General features: G+C 44.5%; 1 protein-coding gene across 1 annotated transcript in view; it reads left to right on the forward strand.

Annotated features, from left to right (window-relative positions):
* Positions 1–1,346: 1,346 nt before the first annotated feature.
* The window catches only part of LOC137413693 (uncharacterized), a 32,645-nt gene continuing 16,282 nt past the window's right edge, over positions 1,347–17,709 (forward strand). The window contains exons 1-2 of the mRNA XM_078778457.1: positions 1,347–1,761; positions 17,632–17,694. Of these exons, the coding sequence (XP_078634583.1) occupies positions 1,611–1,761; positions 17,632–17,694 (214 nt within the window). The 5' untranslated portion in view covers positions 1,347–1,610. The remainder of the gene's footprint in view (positions 1,762–17,631; positions 17,695–17,709) is intronic.

Below are 17,709 nucleotides of genomic sequence, written 5' to 3' on the forward strand. Positions count from 1 at the left end.
TACCTTTGGTTTGGACCACGTGACTGTCTACGCTTTGCCTACGCTTCATTACTCGCCTCATCGTCTCATCACTACTCGCTGGAGGGGATCACCTTGGAGTTATAGAGACATTGAGGAGGGTTCTTTTTCACTCACTGGGAACGCAGTGAGTTACCTTATGCCTGTTAGCTGATGGTACCATCATAAGATGTATGAAGTGTACTTTTGATTGCTATTGCATTGGTTGTACCGTTATTCTGGTGTGATTTTCAATACAATATTTGTTTGTTTATAATCATGGGTGTGGTTTCACTATTGATTTCTAACCCAGAGTAACGTATTTTTCTGCCGTGGCTCCTCTCGGGGTTCGGAGGTATACCGAGACCAGGAGGTCAGGGAGGAACACGTAACAATAGGTCATGTGGTTCGGCCGCCATCTTGGATAAAATCGAAACATTTTGCACCTCTATATCTCCGAAAGTGCTGAATAGAAAAAATTGAGACATGGCTCATTGTAAAGAACTCTCCATGGGGAATAAAAAAATGATAATGATGATGTCATAGGTGCCTCCATTTTGACGTCATAATTCGACAAGTAGAAAACTTCATCCGATCAAGATGAAATTTCTTGAGTGTACTCTTGGAATGAATTAGTATAGGAAAAAATAATTATGACGTCATCGGTCACTTGGTTCAGCCGCCATATTTGTTTTAACACTGAAGCCTTAAAAAACACTGAAAATACATCCTGGCGAAGGTTTGCAATCTCCGATTGCTCTTTCTTGTTCTCGTTGTTATGGGGTTGGCTCAAGAAAGGTCATGGCTTTTCATGAAGACAATTTCAAGAGAGATTTTCTTACCGTTACCATAGAGACTGAACCTTACGATGTGCCTTCCTGTATTCTTCATGAATCCTAAGGTCTTCGTTCCATTTCCCAAACCCCACCTACGTGTGGACACAGCAGCCAACAACACCAACAACTTACACACACCGAGCGATTCGTGTTCTGATGGGAGCTGTTCTGGTGCGTCGCGTGCTGGTTTGTCTCCGTCTATTTATTACGTACTTCTGATGGTGGAGTATGGGTTGGGTCGAAGAAGATGCGTGCAGTGCCACGTGACATCATTCCCGACATATTTTGGTGATTCATTCCCCACATATTTTGGTTCTTCGTTCCCGACATATTTTGATTCATTCCCCACATATTTGTTTGTTCATTCCCGACATATTTTCGTGATTCATTCCCGCCATATTTTGTTCTTTTTCTCGACATAATTTGGTGATTCCTTCCGACCATATTTTTAGTTTTTTTTTAAACAAAACCCGGAATGTTTTTAATGAAATGTTATATCTGTGTCGAATCTGCGGCTTCGAAATTTTGAATAAACTCTTGAATAATCGTTTGGGCGCTCAGTCCAACATGGTGTTGTTCGACTGCACTGCACTGCACTGTACTGCACTGTGAGTGTGAGGTACCTTGAGGTACTGTACTGCACTGCGAGGCTGTATTGTACAGTGTACTCCACTGTGAGGTACTGTACTGCACTGCGAGGCACTGTACTGTACTGTGGGGTATTGCACCGTACCGTATTGTACTCTACCGTACTGCACTGTACTAGTACTGTACGTCATGAAGCGAGATCTCTCCGGTGAGGAACACAGCGCGAACCCCCCGGGATCCCCGATCTGCCCCGATGGAGGAAACGCGCTCATTCCGGGAGCTTGTGATGGGGTCCACGGGTCGAGGGTCGGTCCATCCGAGGACATGGAGTTGGGACCCGGTACGTGACCTTCCTATTTATCCTCAAGTTCTGTTTACTTTGCTCTTCTGGATTTCGTACGGTAATGAGATCCGTGCTGTGCAATATTTTAGTAAAACGAACTTTGTCTCTGTTTCTGGCCTATTGCACGCAACGTTATTTATTTATTTATTTTGTATACAGAATCGAGGCTCATGTAACTGTAAGAGCTAACACATGAAACATGAAAACATGCACAGACACATAAAACATACAATAAAGTGAGCAGGAGGCAAGAGGGGGAGATAGATGGAAGCACACAAGCACAACAACAGTAGAGAACAGGGACGTCGGTAGATCTGTGGAAGGGGGCGGGCTGGGGAGGGGGAGGGGACATTTGCTTTATACCATGCTTATACATGGTATAAAGCAAATTAACACGACTAGGAATTTCAGGAAATAAGTTGGGAATTGAAAGAGGTGGATTTGCGGTGTTTTAATGGGGGCAGAAAAGATCAAGGTTTTGGATGGGGAGAGATAAGAGATGGTTTAAAGACCTGGAGGGAGGAGTGGGATTGAAGAGAGTGTGGGAGTTTGTTCCAGAGGTGGGAGAGAAGAGGAATGAAGGAGTGAAGGTGAGCAGAGAGTCTTGATTTTGGCAGTTTCACCAGAAGAATGATCATCAAGTGATTGGCTAAACCTGTAGAATTTTTCATGCTGATTATGACGTCATCGGTCACGTGGTATGGGCGCCATCTTGGGAAAAACCTTCAAATTTGCCCCTTTATCTCCAAAATGACTCGATGGAAAATGTTGAATCATGGCTCATTCTAAAGAACTCTGCATTGGAAACAAAAAATGTATACATCGAGATAGCCGAAAGTGCTGACGTTACGAGGTTAGAAATCGACAAATAGAACCCTTGATCCCACGTATATAACATTTTTTGTGCATGCACTAACGAAAAATAAATTCAGAAATCCAATTTTTTTTGGCGTGATAGACACGTGGTTCGGCCGCCATATTAATTTTTTTTCATGAAAAACACAAAAGCATTTTTCTCCAAAACGGCTGAACATATTGAAGCCAAACTTTGCGTGCATGATTGCATATCCATGCCGAAGAAAAGTTATCGTGACATCATAGGTCACATGGTTTAGGAGTTACGACGTTTTGAAGCAGAAACTTTGAAACCTATCTCCTCACTCATTTTTGAAGTTATAGAGGGGAACGTTCATGGGTATGTTCTCCATGACTGGAAGTTAAAACCTTATTTGGGAAGTTGCGATAAGTCGCATGGTTTGGCCGCAATAATTAATTGATCGAAAATCTTAAAAACCTATCTCTTGAACCGCTGCATTGATTGACTTGAACCTTCAATGTAATGTCACTGTCATCAAGGGGAATAAGTGTTTAAAATTACAACATGATTGGTTGTACGGTCTGGAAACCAATTGTTATTGTTGGAAGAAGAAGAAGAAGAAACTACATTTTTTTTCTTCTCAGGCCATGTCAATGATTGCGCCACTGTCAATTTTCGGATTTATTTCCTTTAAAAATCATTTTCTCTGCAGTGGTTGGACAGATTGACAATACATTTTCACCATAGGAGTGCCTCGGGTTGTAGAATCTTTTAATGGTAATTATGACCGCCCGTCACGTGGTATGGGCGCCATCTTGGAAAAAAACGAAAGACTTTGCACCTCTATATCTTCAAAAGCGCTGCGTAGAAAAGTTTGAGACGTGGCTCTTTGTAAAGAAATCTCCATTCAGAATAACATGTGAATGATAATGTCATAGGTGCCTCCATGATGACGTCATAATTCGTGAAGGAAAGAACTTCATCCGATCAGGATGAAATTTCATGAGCATCATCTCGGGATAAATTGATGGGAAAAAAAGAAAAGATAATGACGTCATGGGTCATGTGGTTCGGCCACCATATTGGTTTGGAGAAAGCCTTAAAAACCACTAAAATCCCTTCTCCGAAATGGCTGAACAGATTGAGGCCCAACTTTACAAGCAGCACCACATACCCGAACAAAAAGTTCAGGGGTGCTGCTGTCGAAGGTCGCATGGTTTGGGAGCTATAATTTTTTGAAGCAAATACCTTTAAAAGCTATCTCCTCACTCATTCGAGAACATATCGAGTGAAAACTTCAGAAATAGGTTCCGCATGTCTGGGTGCTAAAACGACCTTTTGGAATTTGCGAGAGGTCACATGGTTTGGCAGCGATAAATAATTCAATGGGAATCTTACAACATTGATCCGCTTCATTGATCGATGTGAAATGATCAATGGAAAAAGTGGATAAAAGTTCAACATTATAGATTGTTCGGTTTGGCAGCCATAAATTAATTGAAGGCAAATATTTAATTTTATTTATTTATCTTGAACCACCTGATTGATCAGAGTGAAACGTCAAACTAATGTAGATGTCATCAATTGAAATAAGTGTTTAAAATTTCAACATGATTGGTTGTACGGTCTGGAAGGTAGCCGTTTTTATTGTGTGAAGAAGAAGAAACTTTACATTTTATCTTCTCCAGCCATGTGACTTTCGGTTGAGCTTTAATTATGATGAAAGTTGGGTTGTATCAAAGCGATGTATAAACGCAAGGTTGTATCAAAGTGTGTCCGATGAAAGCGGGGTTGTATCAAAGCGTGTGCGATGAAAGCGAGGTTGTATCAAAGCAATGTTGTTTCAACGTGAGGTTGTATTAAAGCGTGTCCAATGAAAGCGAGGTTGTATCAAAGCGGGGTTGTATGAAAGTGGGGTGTAACAAAGTGGGGTTGTATCATTGTGTGTCCAATGAAAGCGGGGTTATTTCAAAGCTTGTCCGATGAAAGCAGGGTTGTATCAAAGCGTGTCCGATGAAAGCAGGGTTGTATCAAAGCGTGGCTGGCGAAAGCGGGGTTGTATCAAAGCGGGGTTGCATCAAAGTGTGTCCAATGAAAGCGGGGTTGTATCAAAGCGTGTCCGATGAAAGCGGGGTTGTATCAAAGTGGGGTGTAACCAAGCGGGGTTGTATCATAGTGGGGTGTAGAAAAGCGGGGTTGTATCAAAGCGTGTCCAATGAAAGCGAGGTTCTATCAAAGTGGGTTGTAACAAAGCGGGGTTGTATCAAAGTGGGGTGTAACAAAGCGGGGTTGTATCAAAGCGTGTCCAATGAAAGCGAGGTTGTATCAAAGCGGGGTTTTATCAAAGTGTGTCCAATGAAAGCAAGGTTGTATCAAAGTGAGGTTTTATTAAAGCGGGTTTGTATCAAAGCGTGTCCAATGAAAGCGAGGTTGTATCAAAGCGGGGTTTTATCAAAGCGTGTCCAATGAAAGCGAGGTTGTATCAAAGTGAGGTGGTATTAAAGTGGGTTTGTATCAAAGCGTGTCCAATGAAAGCGAGGTTGTGTCAAAGCGAGGTATCAAAGCGTGTCCGATGAAAGCGAGGTTGTATCAAAGTGGGGTGTAACAAAGCGGGGTTGTATCAAAGTGGGGTGTAACAAAGCGGGGTTGTATCAAAGCGTGTCCAATGAAAGCGAGGTTGTATCAAAGTGGGTTGTAACAAAGCGGGGTTGTATCAACGTGGGGTGGAACAAAGCGGGGTTGTATCAAAGCGTGTCCAATGAAAGCGAGGTTGTATCAAAGCGGGGTTTTATCAAAGCATGTCCAATGAAAGCGAGGTTGTATCAAAGTGAGGTGGTATTAAAGCGGGTTTGTATCAAAGCGTGTCCAATGAAAGCGAGGTTGTATCAAAGCGGGGTTTTATCAAAGCGTGTCCAATGAAAGCGAGGTTGTATCAAAGTGAGGTGGTATTAAAGCGGGTTTGTATCAAAGCGTGTCCAATGAAAGCGAGGTTGTATCAAAGCGTGTCCGATGAAAGCGAGGTTGTATCAAAGCGGGGTTTTATCAAAGCGTGTGCAATGAAAGCGAGATTGTCTCAAAGTGAGGTTGTGTTAAAGCGGGTTTATATCAAAGTGTGTCCAATGAAAGCGAGGTTGTATCAAAGCGAGGTTGTGTTAAAGCGGGTTTGTATCAAAGCGTGTCCGATGAAAGCGAGGTTGTATCAAAGCGGGGTTTTATCAAAGCGTGTCCAATGAAAGCGAGGTTGTATCAAAGTGGGTTGTAACAAAGCGGGGTTGTATCAAAGTGGGGTGTAACAAAGCGGGGTTGTATCAAAGCGTGTCCAATGAAAGTGAGGTTGTATCAAAGTGAGGTTGTATTAAAGCGGGGTTTTATCAAAGCATGTCCAATGAAAGCGAGGTTGTATCAAAGTGAGGTTGTGTTAAAGTGGGTTTGTATTAAAGCGTGTCCAATGAAAGCGAGGTTGTATCAAAGCGAGGTTGTATCAAAGTGTATCCGATGAAAGCGAGGTTGTATCAAAGCGGGGTTGTATGAAAGTGGGGTGTAGCAAAGTGGGGTTGTATCATCGCGTGTCCAATGAAAGCGGGGTTATTTCAAAGCTTGTCCGATGAAAGTAGGGTTGTATCAAAGCGTGTCCGATGAAAGCAGGGTTGTATCAAAGCGTGGCTGGCGAAAGCGGGGTTGTATCAAAGCGGGGTTGCATCAAAGCGTGTCCAATGAAAGCGGGGTTGTATCAAAGCGTGTCCGATGAAAGCGGGGTTGTATCAAAGCGGGGTGTAACCAAGCGGGGTTGTATCAAAGTGGGGTGTAACAAAACGGGGTTGTATCAAAGTGGGGTGTAACAAAGCAGGGTTGTATCAAAGCATGTCCAATGAAAGCGGGGTTGTATCAAAGTGGGGTGTAACAAAGCGGGGTGTAACAAAGCGGGGTTGTATCAAAGCGTGTCCAATGAAAGCGAGGTTGTATCAAAGCGGGGTTTTATCAAAGCGTGTCCAATGAAAGCGAGGTTGTATCAAAGTGAGGTTTTATTAAAGCGGGTTTGTATCAAAGCGTGTCCAATGAAAGCGAGGTTGTATCAAAGTGGGGTTTTATCAAAGCGTGTCCAATGAAAGCGAGGTTGTATCAAAGTGAGGTGGTATTAAAGCGGGTTTGTATCAAAGCGTGTCCAATGAAAGCGAGGTTGTATCAAAGCGAGGTTGTATCAAAGCGTGTCCGATGAAAGCAAGGTTGTATCAAAGCGGGGTTTTATCGAAGCGTGTGCAATGAAAGCGAGATTGTCTCAAAGTGAGGTTGTGTTAAAGTGGGTTTATATCAAAGTGTGTCCAATGAAAGCGAGGTTGTATCAAAGCGAGGTTGTGTTAAAGCGGGTTTGTATCAAAGCGTGTCCGATGAAAGCGAGGTTGCATCAAAGCGGGGTTTTATCAAAGCGTGTCCAATGAAAGTGAGGTTGTATTAAAGCGGGGTTTTATCAAAGCGTGTCCAATGAAAGCGAGGTTGTATCAAAGCAAGGTTGTATCAAAGTGTGTCCGATGAAAGTGAGATTGTATCAAAGTGGTGTTGTATCAAAGCGGGGTTGAATCAAAGCATTTCCGATGAAAGTGGAGTTGTATCAAAGCGTGTCGGATGAAAGGCGGCTGTATCAAAGCGTGTTCGATGAAAGTGGTGTTGTATCAGATGAAAGCGGGGTTGTATCAGTTCAAAGCGGGGTTGGTTCAAAGCGGGGTTGTATCAAAGCGGGGTTGAATCAAAGCGGGGTTGTATCAAAGCGGGGTTGTATCAAAGGGGGGTTGTATCAAAGTGGGGTTGTATCAAAGGGGGGTTGTATCAAAGTGGGGTTGTATCAAAGTGGGGTTGTATCAAAGCGGGGTTGTATCAAAGCGGGGTTGTATCAAAGCGGGGTTGTATCAAAGCGGGGTTGTATCAAAGCGGGGTTGTATCAAAGTGGGTTTGTATCAAAGCGGGGTTGTATCAATGCGTGTTCGATGAAAGGGTGGTTGTATCAAAGCGTGTTCGATGAAAGTGGGGTTGTATCAGATGAAAGCGGGGTTGGTTCAAAGCGGGGTTGTATCAAAGCGGGGTTGTATCAAAGTGGGGTTGTATCAAAGTGGGGTTGTACAAAGCTGGAAGGCGGAGGAAACAGGACATCACTGCCAGCAGTTATAAAGTGTTGTTCTAGTTTAATTTTTTTTATTATTTCAGTAATTATTCCCGATTGAGAAATGGGTGTAGTCGAGGAATGAGAGATGTGGGACATTCCCCACTGCCAATTTTACCTGTAAGTTCAATGATTACAGGGCATAATTAATATGTGTTCAAAATGATTCACATATGAAATGTATGTATCTTTGTAAACACCTCAACAACCATCGCCCATCATATAATAAAACACACTGATCATTTGATGCAAAAATATGTTTTCTATCCTCCAAAAATATTCACCCTATTAAACGCAAATGTTGATATATTGTCATCTTATCTTGGAACATCTAACATCAACACATTAATTAATTAATTAATTAATTGTATAGAATGTCTCTTTGGACATTAAACTCTGAAGAAAGGTCATAGGGACTATTGTTATTACCTGTTATTAGTCCCCTACCGGTGTACACCGGAGGGGACTATAGGTTTGCACGCCGTTCGTCCGTCCGTCAGTCTGTCAGTCTGTCAGCCCGTCAGTCCGTCACGCAAAGAACAGTTTTCCGGACTTTTTTTCTAAACGCTTAATGCTAATGATTTCAAACTTGGCACATGGTCTCCTCATGATAAGTTACAGGTCAAGTTCGAACTTCACGACGTTTCGATCATTAACAAAGTTATGGCACTTTGAACTTTGGGAATTCTGATAATTCTGATGATCCTTAACTCAGTGCCATTTTAAGTTTTAATTTCCTTTAAAAAAGATTTTCTCTGCAATAATAGGACCGATTGAGATCAAATTTTCATCATAGGAGGGACTCGGTCTGTAGAATATTTTAATGGTAATTATGACGTCACAGGTCACGTGGTTCGGGCGCCATATTGTTTTTCGTGAAAACACGAAAACCCCTTTTTCTCTGCAACGGCTGAACAGATCGAGGCCAAACTTTGCAGGCAGAATCGCATACCCATGACGAACAAAAAAGTCAGCGAGCATGACGTCATGCGTCACATGGTTTCAGAGTTATGACGGTTTTAAGCATGAACCTTTAAAACCGAGCCTCTCCCTCATTTTTGATCCAATCGAGGGGAAACTTCACAGATCTGTTCCGCATGTCAGTCTACTAAAATGTCCTTTTGGAATTTGCGATAGCTCACGTGGTTTGGCAGATATCGTTAATTAAACGAAAATATTTTTAAAATGGATATCTCTTGTATCGCTTTATTGATCGACGTGAAACTTCATACTATAGTAGAAGTCATGAAGAGTAACAAGTGTGCAAAATGTCAAGATGATTGGATGTACGGTCTGGAAGCTAGAAGTTGTTATTGCGTGAAGAAGAAGAGGCGTCTAGTGTGCGGATTTAATTATTTATCACATGTACAGACTGAAAGCATCGTTGGACACGACCTGTCGCGGTCATTTTAACCTCAAATAAAATTCTAATTTAAGATTTGTCAATAGCTGAGGTATATTAACAAACGAATAAAACAGATTTGGTCAAATTCTGACTTTTTAAACTCGATCACATTTGACAGAGTTGTGACAAGCTGAGGAAGAAGAAACCTAGCATTGGCTTCTCCAATGTGCCATAAAAAAAATGGATATCTCTTGAATTGCGAGTACCTCAGACCGTGAGTTGGTAATAATTTATATAATTCACACAGTGCCCTGGTGTTGGGCTAGCGGCTAGGGTGCCGGCTTAGGATCCCAGGATCCTGGGTTCGAATCCCGGTCGATCGCTGAATTAACGCCAGGGGGGTTGACTCAGCCTGTCATCCTTCCGAGGTCGGCTAATTGAGTACCAGTTCACTGGTAATTCCCTGTTTGTCGTTAAAGGCGGCAAAAAGGGTTGGCGTCAGGAAGGGCATCCGGCCGTAAAACATTGCTTCAAAAAGGGGACCAAAAAACAACAACAACCACGGTTCCCGAAAAAGGCCAACCCCCGCTTGCGGGGAAAAATGGCCTCTAAAGGTGGTTTTTTTTTTTAACACAGTGCAATACGTGCAGGCCGCTCCACGGAGCGACCTTGCGGGCTTATCAACGAGGCGAGGCATGACACACGTGTCTCAGCATTCCTCAGATCAGGTTTGAAAACCAGCATCAACCGTGCATAAATTTGCATATTCGATCATTTTTGACAAAGTTATGGCACTTTGAACTTTGGTAGGGGACATGTATTGCAGCGCAATACTCAGAATGCTTGTTTCATCTTTTTTTAACTTGTATAATTTACATATTTACATGTTGATTTGTAATACTGAGAGAGAGAGAGAGAGAGAGAGAGAGAGAGAGAGAGAGAGAGAGAGAGAGAGAGAGAGAGAGAGAGAGGGAGAGAGAGAGAGAGAGAAAGAGAAAGAGAAAGAGAAAGAGAAAGAAAGAGGATGAGAAGCTTGTTACATACACGTCAGGTGGGTCGACGACAACCGTTGACTACCTGATGGTGCGTAGGCGAGATAGGGGGCACCTCCGGGACACAAAGGTGATCCCGGGGGAGGAGGCTGTTTCACAGCACCACTTGGTTGTCTGCGACATAAGGTTGAAAGGTGCGAGGAGAGCTCGGCGGGTGAAGTACCAACCGAGAATGAAGGTGTGGAGGTTGAAAGAGGTGACAGTAAGGGAGGCATTAAAAGAGAGGCTGAGTAGGGTAGAGGATGATGTGGTTGAGCTTGAAAGTGGTTGAGCTTGAAAGTGGTTGGATGTCAATGAAAGCTAGTCAGTTGGGAGCCGTTGGTGAGGTATGTGGATGGACAAAAGGACCACCGAGGCACTCGGAAACATGGTGGTGGGATGATGAAGTTGGAAAGAGGATTGACGAGAAGAGGAAGAAGTTCAAGGAGTGGCAGAAGGCGAAGGGCACGGGAGCAGAAAAAGCAAAGCATGAAAGTTATAAGGCAGCCAAGAAGGCTGCAAAGAAAGAGGTAGCAAAGGCGCAGGAGGCATGTAGGAAAATGTTCGGAGAACGCTTGGATGCGGAAGAGGGTCAGAGAGCGGTATTCAGGATTGCAAAGCAGATAGCGAAAGAGAGGTGTGATGTGATGGGGGTGAGTTGCTTGAAGGATGAAGTGGGACAAATCGTTGTGGACCCAGATGGAATTAAAGGAAGATGGAAAAGATATACGGAAATGCTGTTGAATACAGAGAATGAATGGGATGGCAACATAGAGAGTAACCCAGTTTTAGGACCGGCAGAGAAGATAACCGAGAAGGAAGTTGAGGAAGCAATAAAAGCAATGAAGAGTAGAAAAGCAGGAGGGCTGATGGGAGTTGTGGGAGATATGTTGAAGGCAGCAGGAAGTTGGGGTGTGAAGAGAATGACAGAGATCTGTAATCTGGTGGTGAAAGAAGGCCGCATTCCAGTGGATTGGGAACTGAGTACCCTCGTCCCTCCATACAAGGGGAAAGGTGACCCTCTGGAGTGTGGCTCGTATCAAGCGATAAAGTTATTGGAGCATGGAATGAAGGTATTGGAAAGGGTGTTGGAGAGGAGGATAAGGAAGAAGGTGAAGATCGACGAAATGCAGTTTGGATTTATGCCAGGAAGAGGAACGACAGACGCGCTCTTTATTGTGAGGCAGTTGCAGGGGAAGTACATGGAGAAGACGAAAGAAGTTGTTTCTTGGGCTTGTTGATCTGGAGAGAGCATTCGATAGGGTTCCACGCGAAGTATTGACATGGGCATTGAGGAAGTTAGGAGTGGAGGAATGGTTGATCAGAGTGGTGATGGCAATGTACAAAAGAGCGCACACAGCTGTGAGGACGAAGGACGGGAACAGTGGTGAGTTTGAGGTGAAGGTGGGAGGGCATCAGGGGTCGGTACCAAGTCCACTACTATTTGTAGCTGTGATGGAGGTGCTGGCTCAGAACGTAATGGAGGGTTTACCGTGGGAGTTGTTGTATGCAGATGATCTGGTGTTTATTGTGGAAAGTATGGATGGACTGAAGGAAAAGATGAACAAGTGGAAGGAATGTATGGAGACAAAAGGTCTGAAGGTGAATATAGGAAAGACGAAGGTGATGGCAAGTGGTAAAGCATGTGGTGAGGTGGAAAGAACTGGGAAGTGGCCATGTGCTGTGTGCAGGAAGGGTGTCAGAGTGAACTCCATTCAATGTACAATGTGCGCTGAGTGGGTTCATCAAAAATGTAGTGGTCTGAGAGGGTCATTAACCAGTGTGGCAGCTGCATTCAAATGTAAGGTGTGCACAGAGGGAGCTGCAGATGGAGGAAATGTTGAGTTGGATCTTGGAGACAGCGTGAAGCTGGAAGGTGTGAAAACATTTTGCTACCTCGGAGACATGCTGAATGGAGGAGGTGGATCAGACAGCAACAGTTGCTAGAGTGAGATGTGCATGGAAGAAGTTTTGGGAACTGAGTGGCGTGCTGATGAGAAGGGGAGTTTCGTTGAAGCTGAAGGGAAAGGTGTATGCTGCATGTGTGAGAAGTGTTGTGATTTATGGGAGCGAGACATGGGTAATGAACGTTGAGCAGCAACGAAGGCTGGAAAGGGTGGAAATGCGAATGGTTCGGTGGATGTGCGGAGTATCGTTGAGAGAGAGGAAGACAAATGATGAATTGCGAAAGATGATGGGAATAGAGCCTGTGATTGATGCTGTGAAGAGGAACAGGTTGAGATGGTTTGGTCATGTGTCGAGGAAGGATGAAAGTGACTGGTTGAGAAGAGTGATGGAAATGAATGTAGAAGGAAGTAGAGGACGGGGAAGACCGAGAAAGACTTGGCTAAAGATGGTGGAAGAAGAAATGCGGGCAAGGGGGTTAACAAGGAGAGATGCAGAAAGGGCAAAATGGAGAAGATTGTCATGGGGACCGCAAGGCTAACCCCCGCTCCAGCAGGGAAAATGGCCTTAAAATGCATGTTGTTGTTGTTGTTCTTGTATAATTTACATATTTTATTACTTGGCACAAAAGTGATTCTTTACTCTTAAATATCTTAACACTTACCGTGCCTTCAGAAAGTATTCACACCCCTTGACTTTTTCACATTTTGTTGTGTGGGGTAGTTTAATTTATTAACCTGTGGGTTAACACCTTATTAACATTTATTAACCTGTGGCTGTGTGGGTTCACACCCAAGTTGGCAGAACCATGTTTACTGACCTGTGGGTCGTGCACATGACCGTTTTAGCTCAACCAATGTGATTGCAGTTTGATCCTCGCATCGGCGACCACAAAGGTGCTGGTAATTATGGTATTAAATTTATCCCCTTCATTATTTTAGATCCCTCCAGGAAAGCCAAAGAGCCGAAAAAATGTTTGAGTTGCGAGGAAATGCAAAGCAAAGCAGACACGGCTGGAGTACCGCAAGGCAGTGTTCTGGGCACATTCTTTTTCCTGATCTTCATCAATGATCTCCCTGACTCTGGAAAATCCTCTATATTGATGTGCTGATGAGTCCACCCTCAGCGGTGACATCCCTCATCCTTCAGATTGGCAAGCTGTGGGCTCTTCCCTTTTCCTCAGACCTAAATAAAATAACAAGCTGGTTGAACACTTGGAATATGTCTTTCATTCCTGACAAATCTGTCACTCTCACTATCTCTTCCAAAAGGAACGTCTGGCAAACACTCCTATCTGCTTTCTTAACAATCCTCTTTAGAGGACGTTCAGTGATTTAATCTCCTGGTTCTCACTATCAGCCATGTTATTTCTTGGGCAACCCACTTTTTAAAGTTGGCCACCAAAGCCAGATGCTAACTGGGCATCCTCCATTGTACAGTGCCCTTCCTTGGCACACCTGAACTCCGAGCCACCTACAAGGCCTTCATCTGCAGCTTTATAAAGTACTGCTCTCCCCTCTGGCCTGCCTCTCCTGCTCTCTCCTCTGAGCTGGCTCCCCTGCTTCACATATTGCTCGGATTGATGCCATGGAAATGAAGGTGTTAAGGTCATTGGAATCTCCAAAAAGATCATTGGAGTCAATTGGTCAATCAATTTGCCATTGCAGACTGGTCGGTGGTCTCTGTCTTCTACCACTTCCTTTTTGGTGTTGTACCCTCTGCTCTTCCCATGCTTTGGCCCTCCCAGGTTTCTGCAGGGCTCACACAGTCCACCATCAATGGTGAAACTACCTTAATCCAGGATCACTGTTCACCTCTACTCATTTGTTCCTCTTTTCATCCACCTGTGGAATCAACTTCCACATCCACCGCAATCTCACTCTTCCCTCCAGGTCTGCAAGGCAGCTGTTCACCACCATCACAGACCATCCCCGATCCTAAACAATGATCTTTTCTGTTCTCGTTAACCCCACCCAAGTCCATCCTCCTTGCAATTTTCCAGTTTTCCCTCTTTGGAGTTTCCTTCTGTATCCATTTTGTTCAAGCCATGCATGTGTGTCTTGTGTCCTGTTTTTGTTTATGTTCTGATCCGTTCACTGAAATAGCTCTTCGATGAGTTACGCCAGTGTATTCAAAAAAGAAAAATCACCATACACCTTCGAAAGCAGAGGTAATAAGAAATTACACTGAAGAAAGCTACCTTTACTCCGCTATCCCGAATGTCAACTTTTTTTTTGTTCTTTTTTTTTTTTTTTTTACTGAATCGAGGCTCGTGAAAGAGCTAACATTTACTTCACAAACAAATCAACCAGACAAACAAAATATATAAAAAGAGGGAGCGGAAGATAAGATGGGGAGAGAAGGGGAAGTGCACAAACACAACATTTGAGAGCAGGGAGGTGTGTGGGAGGGAGAGGGCTTGGGGGGAGGAGGCGTGGGAAGGGGGTGGGAGAAGTATAAAACACAAGGACACCAAGGACCTCCAGGACAGAAGTTGGTATTTCAAAAAAGTGGAATTGGGGTGAAATTAGTGGCGGTAGAAAAGATCAAGGTTTTGGATGGGGAAGACAAGAGATGGTGGTGAACAGCTGTTTTAAAGACCTGGAGGGTGGAGTGGGATTGAAGAGAGTGAGGGAGTTTGTTCCAGAGGCAGGAGAAAAGTGGAATGAAGGAGTGAAGGTGAGCAGAGAGCCTTGATTTTGTCAGTTTAACCATAAGAGGGTTGCAGGCAGATCTTGTGCGACCTGTAGGAATATTTGCGGGACAGAGCCCAGAGAGAGCTGGTGGGGCAAGGCCAGAGAGTAGTCGGTAGAAGACGGAAAGACCACCAACCTGCCTGCTGTGAGTGAGTGAGAGGCCCTTGGAGTTAGCTTCATCGCGGGAGATTCCAATGATTCTGAACGCTTTGGTTTCAACAGCGTGAAGACGAGCTAGGTGTGAGGCAGGAGCACCAGCCCAGAGGGGAGAGCAGTATTCCATTGAGCTGCGGATGAAAGTCTTGTATGTGGTGAGGAGCTCAGGTGTGCCAAGGAAGGACTTCGCACGACGGAGGATGCCCAGTCGGCGACTGGCTTTGGAGGCCAGATTTGAAATGTGGTTTTCCCAGGAAAGATCATGGCAGATAGTGAGACCCAAAAGCTTGAGTGACAGAACTTCTTGGAGAGGATTATTCAGAAAGTGGATGGGAGGGTTGTCCAGTCGGTCTTCTCGGAGAGACATCGTAAGAGTGTGAGATTTGTCAGGATTGAAAGACATGTTCCACTTGTTTGCCCAGTCTGTGATTTTGTCCAGGTCTGCAGAGAGTGAGGAGGCTGCAGACTGCCGATCTGAGGGATGTAGAATGGAGCTACAGAGAGTAGAGTCATCAGCAAAGAGATAGAGAGGATTTTCAAGAGAGTCAGAGAGATCATTGATGAAGACCAGAAAAAGCACAGGGCCCAGAACACTGACTTGGGGAACTCCAGCCTGAACAGGAAGAGGAGATGAGAGAAACCCATTCAGGGCCACACGTTGACTACGACTAGAGAGGAAGTCCGCCAGCCATGCGTGGAGATTTCCATGGATACCAAAAGAGGAGAGTTTGGTGAGCAGAGCGGGGTGCCAGACCGTATCGAAGGCACGTGATATGTCAAGGGAGACAGCTCTAATTTCCTGTTTGGCATTAAGGACCTCCATACATTGTTGAGAAAGCAGAAGCAGCATGTCCAGAGTAGAGTGACCAGGTCTGAAACCAAATTGATGATCAGAGATCAAGCAATTGAATTGATCAAGCAGATCAAGTTGAGTGAGAGGGTTCGAGAGACGAGTGAGAAGGTACAGATGAGAAGAGAAGGAGCTGGGGTGCGCTACGAACTGGCATCTCCCCCATGAGCCATTTATTACATACGGAGCATCCCAGTCCCACCGCTATATGCAACGTCCGCTCGCTGTCAACGATACGCGCTCGCTGCCTGCCAGGCTTTTCCCGCCACGACGCGAGTCGACTCCTGGAGCCGGACCTCGACGCCTACTGTCTGCCTGGGCCTTCTCATTCCTTGCAGTCATTCCTGCCTGCTATTCCCCTTTCGTGTAAGTCTGTGTGTTTGTCCTGGTCGTTGATAATTAAGACTGTTTTAAGGTTTGCCCTGTGTATCTGCTTTTTCCTATTTGTAAATGCCCTTCTTTCGTTTCCTCCTTTAGAATAGAAATAAACCTGTGTTCTTCTTTTACCCTTTTTGGTTCTTTGGCTTCCTCTCATCCGGTCGCTTTTGTCTTTTCCCTGATTGAATACCTGTGGCACGATTCGGCCAAACGCTCAGAATCGGGTTAGTCGATTGCTAACGGCTCGAATCGCGGATTGCTAAACCGCTCGGCAAATACCATCTTGTCCGTGGTTCGAGCGGTACTTGTCTCCCTGCTTTGCGGAGGGATTGGTAAAGGTGTTCGGGAGAACACCTTGACCAATAACCCTGACCAATTTCACCCCGCAAAGGAGCGTTATAAGTACCAGGACTAGAGACGGCCAGCTTAACAGGCCAAGGGGATTAACCCCCCCTTGCTTAGGGGAGTGCCGTCTCTGAGATCCGTAACAATTGGTCTTAACAAGAATATCTTAACAATATCTTAACAAGCCTTGTACATACTAACTTGTGGTCACTTGTCCCAAATTGCACTCTTACTTCCACCTCCTCCACCATATTGTGATAATTACTTCGAAAGATGTCATACACTGCACCCTTCCCCTCTCCCTGATCATGGACCCAATATATCCCTGGCAAATTGAAATCCCCAATAATTAATACTCTTCCCTTTCCCCGTATCCTTCTGATTTCTTCACCAACCCTTCTTTCCTGCTCTTCCCTCCCACAAAGAGCCCAATCGAAGCATTCTGTGAGAAGGGTAGTGGCTTATTCCAGCACATAACTAGTGGTCTTTGTTGGTGGCACAGGACGACATAAAACAAAACAATATAACTCTCCATTTTGTTCCATTGCATTCTGCTGCAGCTCTTCCATGAGCTTCAACCATCTCTTCAAAAAAATGGAAAACCGCAATGTGTGAGCACAGACTACCAAAAGCAGTATTCTGTGGAGGACTTTCATCTAGCTCTAGAGCAAGAGGCAGTCAGCGGTTGCGGTACAAATACGTTGTCGGCACAAAAATGCATCTCGTGGCAGCCGGTGTTGTGTACAGTGGCATCACCTGGTCCGATATGGAGCATTACATGCTGAGTAAACTTAGACCCTGAAGAAACAAGCTGGCCTCCAAAGGGACCAATGAAGCTTTGATCAACCCCGCTCCGGCTACCATCAGATCTGCACACTGTGCGTATCACTTTTGGGCCCTCATTGGCCTTCACTCTCACCAAATTGCTTTCCACTGTTGAAACTGTCTTCTCCTTCACTCATGTCATCGTCAAAGTAAATATCCAGCTACACCATTTCTTGTAGTGTCTCCCTTGTTCTCTGTGATCATGTAATCATTGTGCTGTTTTGATTCATTAGCTGCCGCTATTGTAGTTAAGCTTCAGTCGTTCATTCCACCGGTCAATAAATTACTTGCTGGACTTGTGTTGTGATTATGAGTTTGTTTAGAAATACCCCTTAAAGAGTTTTGAATGGTATGTTTTTGTTTTCAGATTTTATTATTGAAGTGAAGGTGGAGTCCGAGTTCATTGATGATTATTCTTCGCTTGTCAAAGGTCTGCACAACAAAA

Source organism: Myxine glutinosa, chromosome 5, assembly GCF_964187855.1.
Source record: "Myxine glutinosa chromosome 5, kmMyxGlut1.1, whole genome shotgun sequence".
NCBI lineage: Eukaryota > Metazoa > Chordata > Myxini > Myxiniformes > Myxinidae > Myxine > Myxine glutinosa.